General features: G+C 40.0%; 1 protein-coding gene across 1 annotated transcript in view; it reads right to left on the bottom strand.

The window, feature by feature from the left end:
• The window catches only part of NALCN (sodium leak channel, non-selective), a 312103-nt gene that overhangs the window by 99805 nt on the left and 196588 nt on the right, over positions 1-15710 (bottom strand). The window contains exon 15 of the mRNA XM_064585923.1: positions 9744-9818. Within this exon, the coding sequence (XP_064441993.1) occupies positions 9744-9818 (75 nt within the window). The remainder of the gene's footprint in view (positions 1-9743; positions 9819-15710) is intronic.

Genomic DNA, 15710 nt, shown 5'->3' with positions numbered 1-15710 from the left:
ACTGGATCATAACTATTTTTAATTTTTTTGAAGAACATCATACTGTTTTCCAAGGTGGCTGCACATTCCCAGTAACTGCACAAGTGTTCCAATTTCTCCATATCCTTGCCAATATTTTTATTTTCTAGTTTTTTAATAGTGGCCATTGTAATGACTGCATGGTTGTATCTCATTGTGGTTTTGATGATTAGCCAAGCTGAGCATCTTTTCGTATGGTTCTTGGCCATTCTTATATCTTCTTTGGAGAAACGTGCATTCAAGTCCTTTGCTACTTGTTTGTTGTGGTTGAGTTGTAGGATTCTTTATATATTTGGATACTAACCCCTTATCAGATATTTTCTACCATTCCATAGAGTGCCTTTTCACCATGTTGATTGTTTCTTTTGATGCACAAATGTTTTTAAGTTTGATGTAGTCCCATTTGTCTATTTTTGCTTTTGTTATGGGTACTTTTAATGTCCTAGCCAAGAAGTCATTGCCAATTTCAATGTCATGAAACTTTTTTGTAATGTTTTCTTCTAGGAGTTTTATAGTTGTAGGTCTTACATTAAGTTCTTTAATCCATTTTGAGTTAGTTTCCGTATATGGTATAAGGTAAGGGTCCAATTTGTGTGTGGACATCCAGTTTTCCCAGCATCACTAATTAAAGAGACTTTCTTTTTCCCATTGTGTGGTTTTGACACCCTTGTTGAAGATCATTTGACCACAGACATGAGGGTTTATTTCTGGGCTCTCTTTCTTCTGTTCCACTGATCTACAAGTCTGTCTTTATGTCAGTAGCATGTTGTTTAATTATTGTAGCTTTGTGATATGTTTTGGGATTAGGGAGTGTGAGCCCTCAGTTTAGTTTGTCCTTTTCGGGACTTTGTTTATTTGTTTGTTTATTTGGCTGTTTGGGGAACTTTGAGATTCCACATGAATTTTAGGATTTTTTTTTTCTGTTTCTGCAAAAAAGTACGTTAAGATTTTGATAGGGATTGCACTGAATCTGTGAATCACATTGGGTAGTAAGGACATTTTAACAATATTAATTCTTCCAGTCCATGAACACAGATGTCTTTCCATTTATTTGTGTCTTCTGTAATTTCTTTTAGTGATGTTTTATCGTTTTTAGTGTAGAAATCTTTTATGTCCTTGGTTAAGGTTACACTTCAATATTTCATTCTTCCTGATGTTATTACAAATAGAAGTGTTTTCTATGGTGACATTTTTTTCCCTCTCTGAAGTCTTTGAGATTGTTGACCACAGTCTCCTTCTTGAAACACTTTTACCTTTGGATTCTGGACTTTCCTCCTCCCTCTTGGGCTTCGACTTCTCATTCATATTTCAGGTTCCTCCTCATGGCTTACACATTCATGTGTTATTCCTCAGGAACCATGGTAAACCTAGGACTTCTAAAGGCTTAAATTACCACTTGCATGTTGACTTTTGCTCCTCCCTAATATCTCTTTCAGCCCCAAGACTCTACCGTAACTTTAAACCTTCTATCTACCCACAGACATTGTCTCATAAATATCTCCCAGGCATCTCATGGTAAATGTGGCCAGCTCCCTCCCCCCAAATAAAACAAATGAACCCCCCCCTTTCTTCCTTCTCTTGCTCTCTCTGTCTTGGCATAGCTCGGGCAATCTAGAAACCTGGGTGACACCCTGGTCTCCTGCCTTTGCTCTTTTCTTACTTCCAACTAATCACCAAATCCTACCCTATGTATTCCACGACCCCTGTATGTTCCCTTGTCTCAATTTCCTTTAGTTGAGGCTGCCATCACCATCTGGCTCAGGACCCATGCTCCTATCATCAGTCTAGGGCCCCTTCAGTCCATTCCCTGTGTTGACGCTGGAATGTAGGGGACATTATGTCACTCTTGGGCTTAAACGCCCTTAGGAAAATACCTAAATACTCAGCACTGCTCACAGCTTTTCACCTGCAGTTCCCTGCTCATTTTTCCAACACACCATTTCTCCCTTCCTCAACACTTGAGTCACAGTGAACTTCTAATGCTTTTTCTTGTCCAAAGAAAAACCTTGCTGTCCTCTTGGTCCTGAGTGCCCTTCCTCATGCCACTTTCTCCTAATCCCCTTCACCCGGATAAACATTACTTCAGATTTTAGTCTACACCATCCTTTGAGAAAACACCTCTGATTTCATTGTTAAAGTTGTGTGTGTCTCCTATGTGTCCCCAAGCCCCTCACAGCATCTGTTTACATGTCACTTTCTCCCACCTCACAAGCAACCTAAGGCAAGAACAGTATCTTGGTCATCATTATGTCCCTTGCCCCTAACACATCTGAAGCACAGTAGATAAGTAGTCAGACCTCAGGATTATGAAACAGGTAGATCTCGTCTCTGAGCAGTAGCATCCCATCTATAAAAGGGATACCTCATATGACCTTAGCCTGCTGCCATTACATATTTGAATCACACAGTCCTCCTCCCTCATCCCCCACACCAATTCCTGGCTCCCTACACTATATTCTGATTATAATTTGACCTTCCGTCTATACACCCACAGGAAGAGAAGATGCTGATGCACAAATGTAAGCACATCGTCCAACCTACTGTCTAGACATGCATCTCATAATCAATGAAGGAACTGGTTCTCTGAGCAGGCATCGTGATGTCTTTTGGTGAGGACCCTGGATTCGAGTCAGAGAGCCCATGTTGTTCCAACTTAGGCACCTACAAATTGTATGAACTTGGGCAAGAAATGTCCTCCTTTGAGCATTAGTTTCTGTGTCTTTAATATTCAGCATAAAATCCAATAATTTAACATGCAGTACCTTGCATGAGGTAGTTTTCAATAGGTGATATTTAGGATCACAGAGTTATGTCACTTCTTTTATGTTACACTAGGCTGAATGAATTCACTCATGGGCAAAATACTGAGAAGACTGAAGGCCTGACCCAGATCAGGAGACGGCAACCGGTGCGGAGCTGAATGGCACACTCCCCAACACCTGTCTCTGTGCAACTGCTCTCCATCTAGAAAGACCTTCGTATAGACACAAAGTGGAGATAATAATGAAAGCTCCCAGGTGAGGTTAAAGAGAAATATTCCCCTAGAATTCATATTTTAAAGGGAATATAATTTAAAAAAAATCAGTCATAATAGAGAAAGGCTCCTTTACATGTCCATTCTCACTATGCAGTGGACACCACCAAAGACCAAACATCATCAAATTTGAACCAGGATTCAAATGAGACTTGACACAGCACTGGGGAAACAGTTTTAATTTCAGAGTTTTGAATTTAATCTAAATAGACTATCTATACTTCTCCTTTCAATGATTCTTTCCCTGAGGCTTCTTTATGGTTTTTTTTTTTTTTCATAGTTTAACGAATTTTATACTGCTTGAAAGAAAACCCTTTTTATCTGCCTTGCACTGAATTTGCAAAAATCATTACAGCTGCAAGGATTTTCTTCATTTTTGAAGCTTGCAAAACTCCACCTACATTCTCCAGTGTCTTTGCTACACCACTGAGGATCAAGGTCACTGTCTCCTACTACTGCTCACAGGACTGCATTGGGTCAAGGAAATTCTTAGCTTGTACGCAAATTGATCTGGCTTCTCAGTAGCCAAATTACACATTCACAGACAATCTCATTTCTAGTCAATTTTCTGATCTTATGTAGAAAACCATGATATGCCTATATCTTTATTTCTGTCTGACCCTGTCTCTATATCTATTTCCATCTCCAGGACCTGTGTTGGGTGTCGGTCTGGTGAAAAGGGAAGCACGGTCTCTAGTTAATTAGGTATGGGAGCCATGAATGATCGCTACTGCTATATCATTACCAGGAAGCGGTTGCATCTTATATGCAAACACACAGGGAAAGCAAAAGATGAATTTTATATGGAGCATCATTGGCATGGTTTTTTAGAACATCATTTATCTTAAAGAGTGACAAAAGAAAAGCTACCTTAGTGGCTATCAAGGCACAACCCTGGTGATATCATCGAGGGGGGCCTGGTGGGAACAGGTACTTTAGAACCCCTCAAAATGTGTCCTCAAGGAGCCCTTTTAGTATGCCCCTCTGAATTCCATTAAAAAAAAACCACTTTCCTCTTTCAAAATGCCTTTATTAAGCAACAAATAATTCAATGTTTCTTCTTTTCTTATAAAAGAAGGCATATATGAAGAGACTTCAGAGCTTTAGCATAAGGTGGGCTGCACTGCCACCTAGAATTTGCAGATTTCCAGCTTTGAGTTAGCACATCTGGTCTTACACTGGATGCATGAATGATTCCCTCTAGGCTTCCTGAAGTGTTAAAAAAAAAAATGGCGCCTGGCTCCATACTTTCTCTTGAAGAGTCCTGCAGGTCAGTAGTCCCCAGGTGGAAACCACTGTCTCAAAGGCCAAGAAGGTGACCAGAAAGCAATGGGAAAAAGATACGTAGCATGCTTGTACTGAAGAAGAATGTGATTCCAGGATTCCACCAACAATGGATCATGCAGACTGCACCTGGCCTCAGGGAGCTTCTCCCTGAAGGGCTCTGGTGTCCTTTGCCATCTGACAACCTCACTTGATCCCTTTCCTAACTCTGGATTCGGTCCCACTGCTCCCCCTTCATCACTGGGTTAGAGTCATAATTTATGCTCTTTCCTTTAATTTCGTATCTTGAATGCTTTCCTAGGGCCCTACTTCACATCTTCCTGCTTTTCTTCCTTTCTAGTGTCTTCCCTGTACCTTTTAGCTCTCTCCTATCCCATCTATCTTCAGGGTCATATCTCCTCCTCTGACCAAGCATGAGAACAGACATTTTCTTTCTGATAGCTTTGTTTAGTGTTTCATACTTAACCTCTCCATTTTAGAGGTAACTCGCACTGGTTTCTATTACTCTTGAAAAATGTTTATGAACCAACATTTACATTTTATTTATTTTTATTTTTATTTTTTTAAAAAATTTTATTTATTTATTTGACAGAAAGAGACACAGTGAGGGAACACAAGTGGGGGAGTGGGAGAGGGAGAAGCAGACTCCCCGCGGAGCAGGGAGCCCGACGCGGGGCTCGATCCCAGGACCCGGGATCATGACCCGAGCCGAAGGCAGACGCTTAACGACTGAGCCACCCAGGCGCCCCCCAACATTTACATTTTAACACAATTGTTTTTACCACAATCATAATAAAATACATTAAAAGTCTCTAGAGGCCTCACTGAAATGTGATATATTGCAAGCACATTGTGGCACTGTCTGAAGAGGCTCATTGCTCCAGAAGGTCACTGAGAGAAGAGGTGCCTTGGGCAGCATCTGCCATCATGTGGAGTGAATAGTAAGCATCTGAGCTCTTACCTGCTGCAAAAGTCCTAACTCCAGTGGCTCTGATTAGATCATCTGCTTTTCCAGGGAAACAAAGAACTATTTTGGATAGTTTTAATGATTGGGTTGCTTAATTCACCTCCATTCCTCAGAATGGCCTCTCACACCAACAGTTATTTCATGAATATAAAATTTCCATCATCTAAAATATGATTATTTATACATGAGTAATTAACAGTCTTATGAGTGAGCCTCCACAACAGGTATGACTCATGTTTGGCATTTATATAGCTTTACTGTGACTCAATAATACGGTCTGGGCTTTAGGTCTGAATTGCCTGGGTTTGAATCCTAACTCGGCTATGTATTAGCTGTGTGGCCTTAGGCAAGCTACTTAACTTCTCTGTGCCTTAGTTTCCTCATCTGTAAGATGGATATATTAATAATAACCACATCATAGGGTTGCTGTGAAATTTAAATAAGTGAAAATACACAGCACCTGGCACTGGATGAGTCCGACAAGTATTACTGGAGCTGTAAGAACCTATAGATTAGTTGGTGATCGGATAAAAGAGGAAAAAAAAGTTTGTACTGAACAAAGACAGACTGGAGTATGCAGTGCTGTCTGGACCCTAAAATATTAAGAAAATCAAATACTTTTTACATCTTCCCCATTCTGTTCTCTATCTTGGAATAATAAAAATAGAGTATTTGCATTTAAACCGTTAAGGGCTGTGGCTGCACACTGAAAACTAAATAAACAGATATTTCAGGTAACGTTTTTATTGGAGGTCTGCAAGAAGCTGTGAGACACAGGCTAACATTATTCACATGATTATGTGCATGTGTGTATGAAAGTGCATACGTGTGTGTGTGTGGGGGGTGTATTCTTGCAACTATGTAAATGAGCCCCACCTCAAAAGCCAAGACCACTGGAAATAAGGGGGGGATATAAAAAATGACACAATTTGTAAAAACTCATGAAACAAAATATTCTTATACAGAATGGAAAAAATGAAACAGGACATTTTAGTTTAGTAAGCTAATATTTGGTGAGTTTCAAGTATGAATTAATAGGTGAGTTTAATAGATAGGGAGTGTCAGTCTAACCATGGCCAAAGAACAATGTGAAAAGTACCAATAAGAATGAGTTTCCTGTTTTATTTATGGTTGGGATTTTCAGTGTTCAAATATCTCCAAATATTCTAAGAAGATACTTCAAATTGTAGGCTGGCATAATTGGATAATCAGCTATGGTGTATAAGATTTCCAGAACTACAAAGCATCAGTAATATACAGCAAGTGATTAAATAAAAGCCATTTTATAATAATGATAGATGCTCAAAGCAAAGCACCATATAGTTTATTAAAACTGTATAGTCCAAGAAGAAAGTCAGATGTCAAAATCCTGATTTTTTTACTGTTGGTTTTTCTCTTGGGGTCAGATAAAAAGTATATATATACATTATATATATACTATATATAATATCAACACTAATATCAAATACTAGTACGTTCGAATTCATAAACTTGAAAGGAAATTGCCATACAGATTTATTTTACTTCTTTCTAGTGGAAAAACTATTTTAAAAATGTGAGCTGGAATTATATGGAATTTTAATTGGCCAATGGTTATTTAAAATCATATTGAACCTGGCTGTATCACCAGTTTAAAAAAATAGAATATTTTCACTTTATCCATAGAATACACATTTTAATGTTCTCTACTAGAGGACATTAAAAATCTATGCATAGTCAACATGGTATACAGGAAAACCCACATCTAAATACCAGATTTGTAAAGCAAGGACTAAGGTGGTTATACAACAGCAGATTTTTATTAGTTCTGTCTATTGATATGGTTAGTCAGTTCCAATTTTGAACTCACTAATTACATGTTTCTGTAACTAGAAGCTGCATAAAGCGTTTGGATCAATGGCATAAAAGAGGTTCCCAACTCTCATCTGAATATCCTGTACTGTTGCTGCAAACTGAAAAGATCTGGAAGAAACCATTTCCATTGTGCCCAGAGGGCCATTTTGCTTGTGTAGCTAAAGGACAGGAAAGCACTTAAATCCTTCCTTGATATGCACACAGTGGGCATCCTTTTTATCAAATATATATTTTTTTCTTTTACTGACTGCCCTTGGTTAAAAGCACAGACTTTGGAGATAAACAAAAATAAAAGTGACTTTAAGATATGCAAATGACAACAAAACCATTTAAATAGGTTATGTCCTTGTTTTCATTAAAAAGACAACTTAGATGCAATTTAAAAGTTCTGAACGTGTAAGGCCTTCCTAGAATTCCAGGTAAGACTTGTTTTGTAGCCTTGGTTCTTTGTTAACATCCCAATTATTATTCTTGCAGTGGTGGGGAGGGTGATCCAAGAATATCTTACCCCCCCTTCTCAGGCAAGGGAAACAAAAGCAAAGATAAGCTATTGGAACTACACCAAACTAAAAAGCTTCTGCATGGCAAAGGAAATCATCAACAAAATGAAAAGGTAACCTACTGAATGGTAGAAGATATTTGCAAATGATCTATCCAATAAGGGGTTAAATACAAAATATATAAAGAACTTCTGGGCGCCTGGGTGGCTCAGATGGTTAAGCATCTGCCTTCGGCTCAGGTCATGATCCCAGGGTCCTGGGATCGAGTCCCACATCAGGCTCCCGGCTCAGCGGGGAGCCTGCTTCTCCCTCTGACCCTCGCCCCTCTCATGCTGTTTCTCTCTCGCTCGCTCTCTAAAAAATAAATAAAATCTTAAAAAAAAAAAAAATATATATATATATATAAAGAACTTCTACAACTCAACACCCCCCCAAAACCAAACAATCTGGTTAAAAAATGGGCAGAGAAACTGAATAGACATTTTTCCAAAGAAGACATCCAGATGGCCAAAAGACACATGAAAAGATGCTCAACATCACTCATCATCAAGGCCATGCAAATCCAAACCACAATGAGACATCACCTCACACCTGTCAGAATGGCTGAAATCAAAAACACAACAAACAACAAGTGTTGGTGAGGATGTGAAGAAAAAGGAATCCTTGTGCACTGTTGGTGGGAATGCAAACTGGTGCAGCCACTGTGGAAAACAATATGGAGGTTCCTCAAAAAATTAACAATAGAATTACCATATGATCCAGTAATTCCACTACTGGGTATTTACCCAAAGATAACAAAAACACTACTTCAAAAGGATATATGTGCTCCTATGTTTATTGCAGCACTTACAATAGTTAAAATATGGAAGCAACCCAAGTGTCCATAGATAGATGAATGGGTAAAGAAGAGGTGGTATATATATACAATGGGGTATTACTCAGGCATAAAAAGGATGAGATCTTGCCGTTTGTGACAATATGGATGGAGCTAAAGGGTATCATGATAAGTGAAATAAGTCAGACAGGGAATGACAAACACCATATAATTTCACTTATATGTGGAAGCTAAAAAACAAATGAACAGATAAACAAAAAAATCAGAAATAGACTCATAAATACAGAGAACCAACCAGTGGTTGCTGGGGAAGAGGGGGGAGGGCAAAATAGGTGAGGGAGATTAAGAGGTACAAACTTCCAGTTATAAAATAAGTAAGCCATGAGGATGAAAAGTAGAGCATGGAGAATATTCAATAATATTGTAATAACTTTGTATGGTGACAGATGGTAACTACACTTATGTTGAGCACTGCATAATATATAGAATTGTTGAACCACTATGTAGAACATCCAAAACGAATATGACATTGAATGTCAACTATATTTTAATAAAAACCGAATATCTTATCCAGTGTCCTCTTCTCACACCAACTCAGCCAAATATTTAAGCCAAAGATCTTCCATGCAACAGAAACTATGAGAATGGTCCATCATGCCTGTCATCTTTCTGCCATCAGTCATATAACCTTCACACATTTTCATTTGCATTTTTTGGGGTATGATTATCAATGCTATAATATCCAATCTGTTTTCACACATAACTGGGCACAGAGCTGATCATTTATTCTATTCCATTTCTTATAATGACTATGAGCGCCAAGACTAAATTCTCTTTTAGTGTCTAGAGGTCAGGCAAGTTGATGCTTAATATTTTTATGATGATGGCCAAGAGTATTACACATAATTATGCAAAATGGCAATCTGGCCCTGAGGCATTTCATTTTCAAACAACCTTCATGTAATGGCAGAAGGAGAAGAGTGGCCAATCCAATTTCCTGTAGTATGTCCATCTTACTTTTAATCAAAATAGTAATATGAAAATATTCCTAGGATAATTATAGAGCAATAAAAAACTTTCCCTGTTGATAATGGAGAAAAATTAAACAAAAGAAAATTTTGCCAACTTAGACTGCCTTTTTAAAATCTATTTTTTTACTTTGAAGCTCTCTTTTAACAGTATCTGTAAGCACATGTTTTACCCTTATTTTTTTTAAATGCAGACTTGAAGAATTCCCCACATATTACTTACTTGTTTAAGCTTCTTTAGATCTTCATCAAGTTCTAAGTTGTCCAAAATAACAGCAACAAACAAACTCAGGAGGATCTATAAAATGGTTAAATAACAATGAAAAAACCCACATGCCGTAAGTATTAAAATATTATATATATATGATATAGAATATCTACCTAAAAATATATACTACATAGAACGCATTAAATGAAAAATGAACATGTAGTTGTGAAGCACTGCACAGGGATTTTAAGGTATTTATCACAAATATGTTAAAGGAAATGCATATGTTAACTGAAATAAACAATATAAAATATTAATTTGCTCTATGAAACCGATTTAAATGGAAATTAAGAAAAAAGTTTTTATAACTTAACAGTCCCACTTCTGAGACTATATCCAAAGAAAATCATTTGGAGTATTAAAAAGCTTTATATACAAAGGTGCTTGATAGTTATTGGTAATAATGAAATACAAGAAATAGTATCTAACCTTACATAAATAGGTAATACAGTTATGCAGATCTCTATTATAAAATTCACGCAGCCATTACAATTTCCCATTGTGGTAGCTAGTCTCCAAGAGGGTCCCCTGGTGTTCACACTCTTGTGAGCCTCCTCCCAAGTTGAATATGGCTGGTCTGTGCAATAGGTTACGGAAATGATTGTGGGTGACTTATGAGGCTAGGTGATAAAGACACTGTGGCTTTCAGCTTGCTCTCTCTTGGATCACCCACTCTGGTGGAAGCCAGGTGCCATGTCATGAGGACACTCAAATGGCCCTATGGAGAGGTCCATGTAGTGATGAACCAAGGCCTCCCGCCCTGTAAGTGATCCATCTCACAAGATCCTCCCGCCCTAGTCAAGCCTTCAGTTGACTGCAGCCCCACCAACATTTTGACTGCAAACTCATGAGACATTCTGAGCTAGAAACATCCAGCTCAGCCTGTCCCAGATTCCTGACCTGCAGAAAATATGTGAGAAATAAATGTTTATCCTTGTAAGCTCTTATTGTCCATAATTTGTTATACAGCTAGATAAAGAATGCACTCATGAATTTTAATAGTATTGAAAAAATGCTCACATTACAATATTAAATAAGAGTGTACAGGGTAGAAGTGCAAGGAAGCACAAAAAAGAACAATAGAGTGAATGCTAGAAGGAGGTACTTTAGAAATGTTAACAGTGCCTGCCTTTGTGGAAAACAGACTTCCCCCTTTTCTTGGTATTTCACCACATTTCACAAATTAAAGAAAAAAAGGCATATGCTTTTTTTGGAATGGGTAAATAAGGTAAAAGAGAGAAAGCAACAAAAAAGTAGAATTTTAAAAAATATTTAATTTTTAGTCCTTTTTCAAGTTTGAATTCTCTAAAGTTCCACGTTCATTTGATAAATCATTTTCATTCCTAATTTATGTTCCTCCTTTCAATTTCCCTCTTAAGAAATTATTCCCATTTGTTAATATTAGATGGCTAAGCATGGAGGTAAGAAAGTTAGGGCAATTTAGTCATGACTTTTAAGTACCAGAGAGATTTATTATGCAAAAATTATGCAAAAGTTAAAGTTTTCCACGTTCAATGAGTATATAACAAGGGGAAAAAGAGCCTCCAGATATTATTAAATTTTGACAGTATATGCTTGCCTTGGGACAAGTGCCAATACCCTTCTGTTTAAAAGCCATGTCCGTTGGGATCCTACCAGAACTTAAAGAAGATGCAGAATGGTCTAGATGACAGATGTTTACTGATGTCACCATGTCTGCCACACCACGGACATCTAGGCACAGATATATTCAGCCTTCCTCTAACCAGACATTATTCTCAACAGGACCTTTCAGAGTCCCCTTTAAGTTTAGGCCCCTTGCATGACCATGATATTCTCATCAACAGCAGTGTCTGTGGAGGGGTACAGCATTTCCATCACTCATCGGGTACTTGACCAGGCACTCCTCAGTCCTAATTTAACCAGTTTTCCTATCTTACCAGTAAAGGGTAAACACAAATCTAAAAAGAAAAAAAAAATTCCCTGATGATAAGAGGGAAAGTGACAGTTCTCTTCCCTTTTCTTAGAGCATATCCTTCAGAAAACTTGTCTTCTGGAAATTCTTCCCCTGCCCCTTTGAGATATATATATATCATATTAAAAGCAAAACGGGCTATACATATACAAGGTGAGACTGCTTTGTCTTTGAGTTCTCCTTAGTGGGCTGCCTGTGGTGCCCGCTACAGTCTGGACTGGTGCTGATTCGATCATAAAACTGTTTTCTTTCTCATCTACCTTGGTGGGCAGAGGTTTTCTGGGTTGGCAGGATATTTTATTTTTAATTATTTTCCCAACACCAGACAGATGGCAGGCTACTTAAGGACAGAGAGGTTACGTTCTTCGATTAAATTCAACAGGCAGTTGATTGGGCCCCATCAATGTGTCAGACACTGCCTGGTCAGGAACACAAATACGACATTGGGCTCACTGCTACGAAGTTCACAATCAAATTGAGCCGCTGTAGGTTGGCGGCCGGGCGGAAGGAGCACCGTGGTGGGAGACCTCAGTTAGCCACCAGACACTGAGTTTTGAGGCCCTTGTCTGTGAAATATTACAGATAATAACAACAATAGCTCAATGAATTGAAGCTATCCCGTTTTTTCATTTAATCTTCTTCTGACAACCCTGTGGTGTGGTACAGCCTGTATGAAAATATACAGACATAAATTTAGATAGGAGAAACTAAAATAGTTTTCTTGATATTTCTACACATGAATTTAATTTAGTCCATAAACTCTCCATTTGTTTTGCTGGCTGAAAACTGAATCTTGCTATATTGATTCAATTCAGTCCTTTAAAACTCAGTTACATTTGAATAAATGCTCCTTTTGCTGGCCTAGGGCCAAGGGCATGCTTATCATCAGCGTCTGGTCCACTGTGGCCATGGGGCCTGTCCTCTGGCCCCATCCGGGGCAGCGATGGTGCTTGTTTGGGGGCCTCTGGTGAATTGATCACCATCTCAGCTCCTGTAGCTCCTGCTAAGGTCTGATTCTCAGTGACAGCCTCTGTGTTAGTTTCCTGGGGCTGCTGTAACAAGTTGCACAAGCTTGGTGGCTGGGAACAACAGAAATGTATTCCATTGTCCAAAATCAGGTTGTCAGCAGGACCACGCTCCTTCAATAGGCTCCAGGGGCAGACCAACCTTGCCTCTCCCAGCTTCCAGGCCCCAGGCGGTCATTAGCACGTGGTGGCATCACTCCAGTCTCGGCCTCTGTCTTCACATGGCCGTCTCTTTCTTCCTGTGTCTCGTCCTCATCTATTTCTCATAAGGACACTTGTCATTGGATTTAGGGCTCCTCTGGATAATCCAGGAGGTCTCATTTCAAGAACCTTAGTTCAATGACATCTGCAAAGACCCTTATTCCAAAGAACGTCAAATTCACAGGTGTGGGAGTTAAGACATGGACATCTCTTTGTGGGGGTCCCCATTCAAGCCCCTCTACTCTCCAACTGGTCTCTAGCCTGGGCCGTTGCTCTCACACGAGTGTTGTTCCTAATCAGGAAGTTGGGAAGTTCTGCCATTCCAGGTGGGAACTGAAAGGGACTTGTCCTTGAGGTTCTCTCAGGCCTCCCGCTCTTCTCAGAACTTCCCAGACCTCCAACTCCGTGCAGGCCACCCCTCATCTATGCAGGGCCTCCAGCGGGACTGCCACCCCCCCAATTCTGATGAGAAGTGGGGCCAAGTCATGGATGTGGGGCACACCCGGGTTGGCACCAACACTGCCATGGGCCCTGAGTGTGGCTGCCGCCCTACCACGGAGACAGGCTGCGCCCCCCTGCCTCCCTCAAGCTCCGTCCTGGAAAACGTTGTTTCTTCTCAGAAAGGAGGAATGTGAAGGGAAATTGGAGCGGGGTTTGGCAGGGAGGCTCACACAAGTATGAAGACTGACAACCAGAAACTAAACCCAATCAGAGTATCACACATTTGGTTCTGAGCATTTAGACCTCCGAGAGCTGCTCTGGGCCAACGGGCCGGAGTGTTTCTTCTGAATGCTACTTATTTAAGATTGTGAGGCACCGATAAAGTCCAACCATGTGCTACCAAGATAACAAAATATCAAGGAGAAAGGTCACTTTTGGCAGGAAGAGAATTATGAGGAAGGATTTCCAGGTGGCATGTGCGAAGACAAGGCCTTGGGAGCATGTGGCTTATTAGGGGCCTGGTGAGTGGTTAAGTACCACAGAACACGGCTTCCAGAGGCCAGAGAGGCAGGACAGGGGGGTGGCAATTTGCCCAAATGCCACCAACAGAGGCTGGGAGGTGTGAGAGGGAGGTTGTAATGATCACTAAGTGATGACATTAGCTTCCCTTCTGTTAATTTTTTCCTTCCAAATGTAACTTTTTTAGGCTTAATGTAGTTATTTTAAATTGGCTCATTGGAACAGTGACTAAACAGTATAAAGTACAGTCTGACAAAGGGCTATTAAATACATAAGGTTTTGTCATTAAAAAAAAAAAAAAAAACAGGGCGCCTGGGTGGCTCAGTTGGTTGGGCGACTGCCTTCGGCTCAGGTCATGATCCTGGAGTCCCGGGATCGAGTCCCGCATCGGGCTCCCTGCTCAGCGGGGGGTCTGCTTCTCCCTCTGACCCTCCCGACCCTCCCCCCTCTCATGTGCTCTCTCTCTCAGTCTCTCTCTCTCAAATAAATAAATAAAATCTTAAAAAAAAAAAAACCTGTCATTTTATACATTCTTTCTGGAGGAGAGAGAGAAAAGCTCCCCTCAGAGCAGGACAGAGAGACAGATGTGAGATGCCGGCCATGGTTTCTCCTTCTCATGCAGATAGGAGTTGAGTTTTCAGGGCAGAGAGAAGGCAAGACTCAAAAAGGAAAAGCTTTGGCTTTGCGAGGAGAAATGATGAAGGTGCTGTGCGGTTTGAAGGCCCCACATTTACAGAGTTAAGCAGCTGGGAGGGGTCTGGGCAACACATTCACGAATAATATAAGAGAAAGTTTAAAGTTTGCTTTCAACCATCATTAAACTTAAGTTCTTTCAACAAGTATCTTTGCATGTTTCAGCATCACTGCTTAATTAACCTGACTATGTGATGGCACCCATAGAAATTGTATTTAAAAATCTGTGTGGAGCTCGAGTTGCCTCCTGAAACTCCATTTGGACATGGACTTTTAGCTCGGTCCCTGTCGCCAAGCATTGGGATAAGGTAGCGACCGAAGATGGCCTGTTTGGAATAGAAATAGAAGGTGCAGGAGAGGCAGGATTCACTGCTGTGATTGCAAGGAGGTGAGAATTACTTTGTAGTTCCTTCTCAGGCTCTAATAAGGTGGCAATAACCACTGTGATGAAGGAATAGAAGTGAAGGGAGGCTGACAGCTCCGCTGTCACCATATTTAATGGACATTGTCAAGAGACATTCTTCTCCTACGGACCCGTGCTGTGCATAGCGGGGCTGAGGGTGCATGCTGGTCTGGGTGTCGGCCACTTCCTCCCCGCCCCGGAAGTCACAGTATGGGGGACAAGTCCTCATTCTGTAAGCAAGAACTGCTCCCCGATTCTCTCCGTGTTTTGTTGTTGTTGTTTTCATTTGTTTGTTCTGTTTTTATAGAAAGCTGAGGTAATGCTCATGAGTAATCTGAACACATTACACTGAGGTCTGAGTCTTACTTTCAGTGTTTACCTACAGATGTCACAACTGCTGTGCCAAAAGGCTTTCCACTGTCGTTACGTGCGATTCACAGGTTTATATTAAAATGTTACTGATACAATAAATATTTTTTACGGGGACTCACCACACGCATCACAAGAGCTTCATCGTTTCCATGGGACACTTCCACCTTTACACTTGACCAATTCTAAATTATGCAGTCAAACTGCTCTGCCTTATTTACTAATTTTTAATATTTAGATTTACATAATACTTGAATTTATAATGTGGCACATAATACTACATCACAATTTTTTAAATGATGCATTTTCAGGGGAGA

This window comes from Mirounga angustirostris, unplaced genomic scaffold, assembly GCF_029215605.1.
Source record: "Mirounga angustirostris isolate CCGP_5_RB_7025 unplaced genomic scaffold, mMirAng1.0.hap1 SCAF_3, whole genome shotgun sequence".
Taxonomy (NCBI): Eukaryota; Metazoa; Chordata; class Mammalia; order Carnivora; family Phocidae; genus Mirounga; species Mirounga angustirostris.
This window is presented reverse-complemented; position numbering and strand designations above follow the sequence as displayed.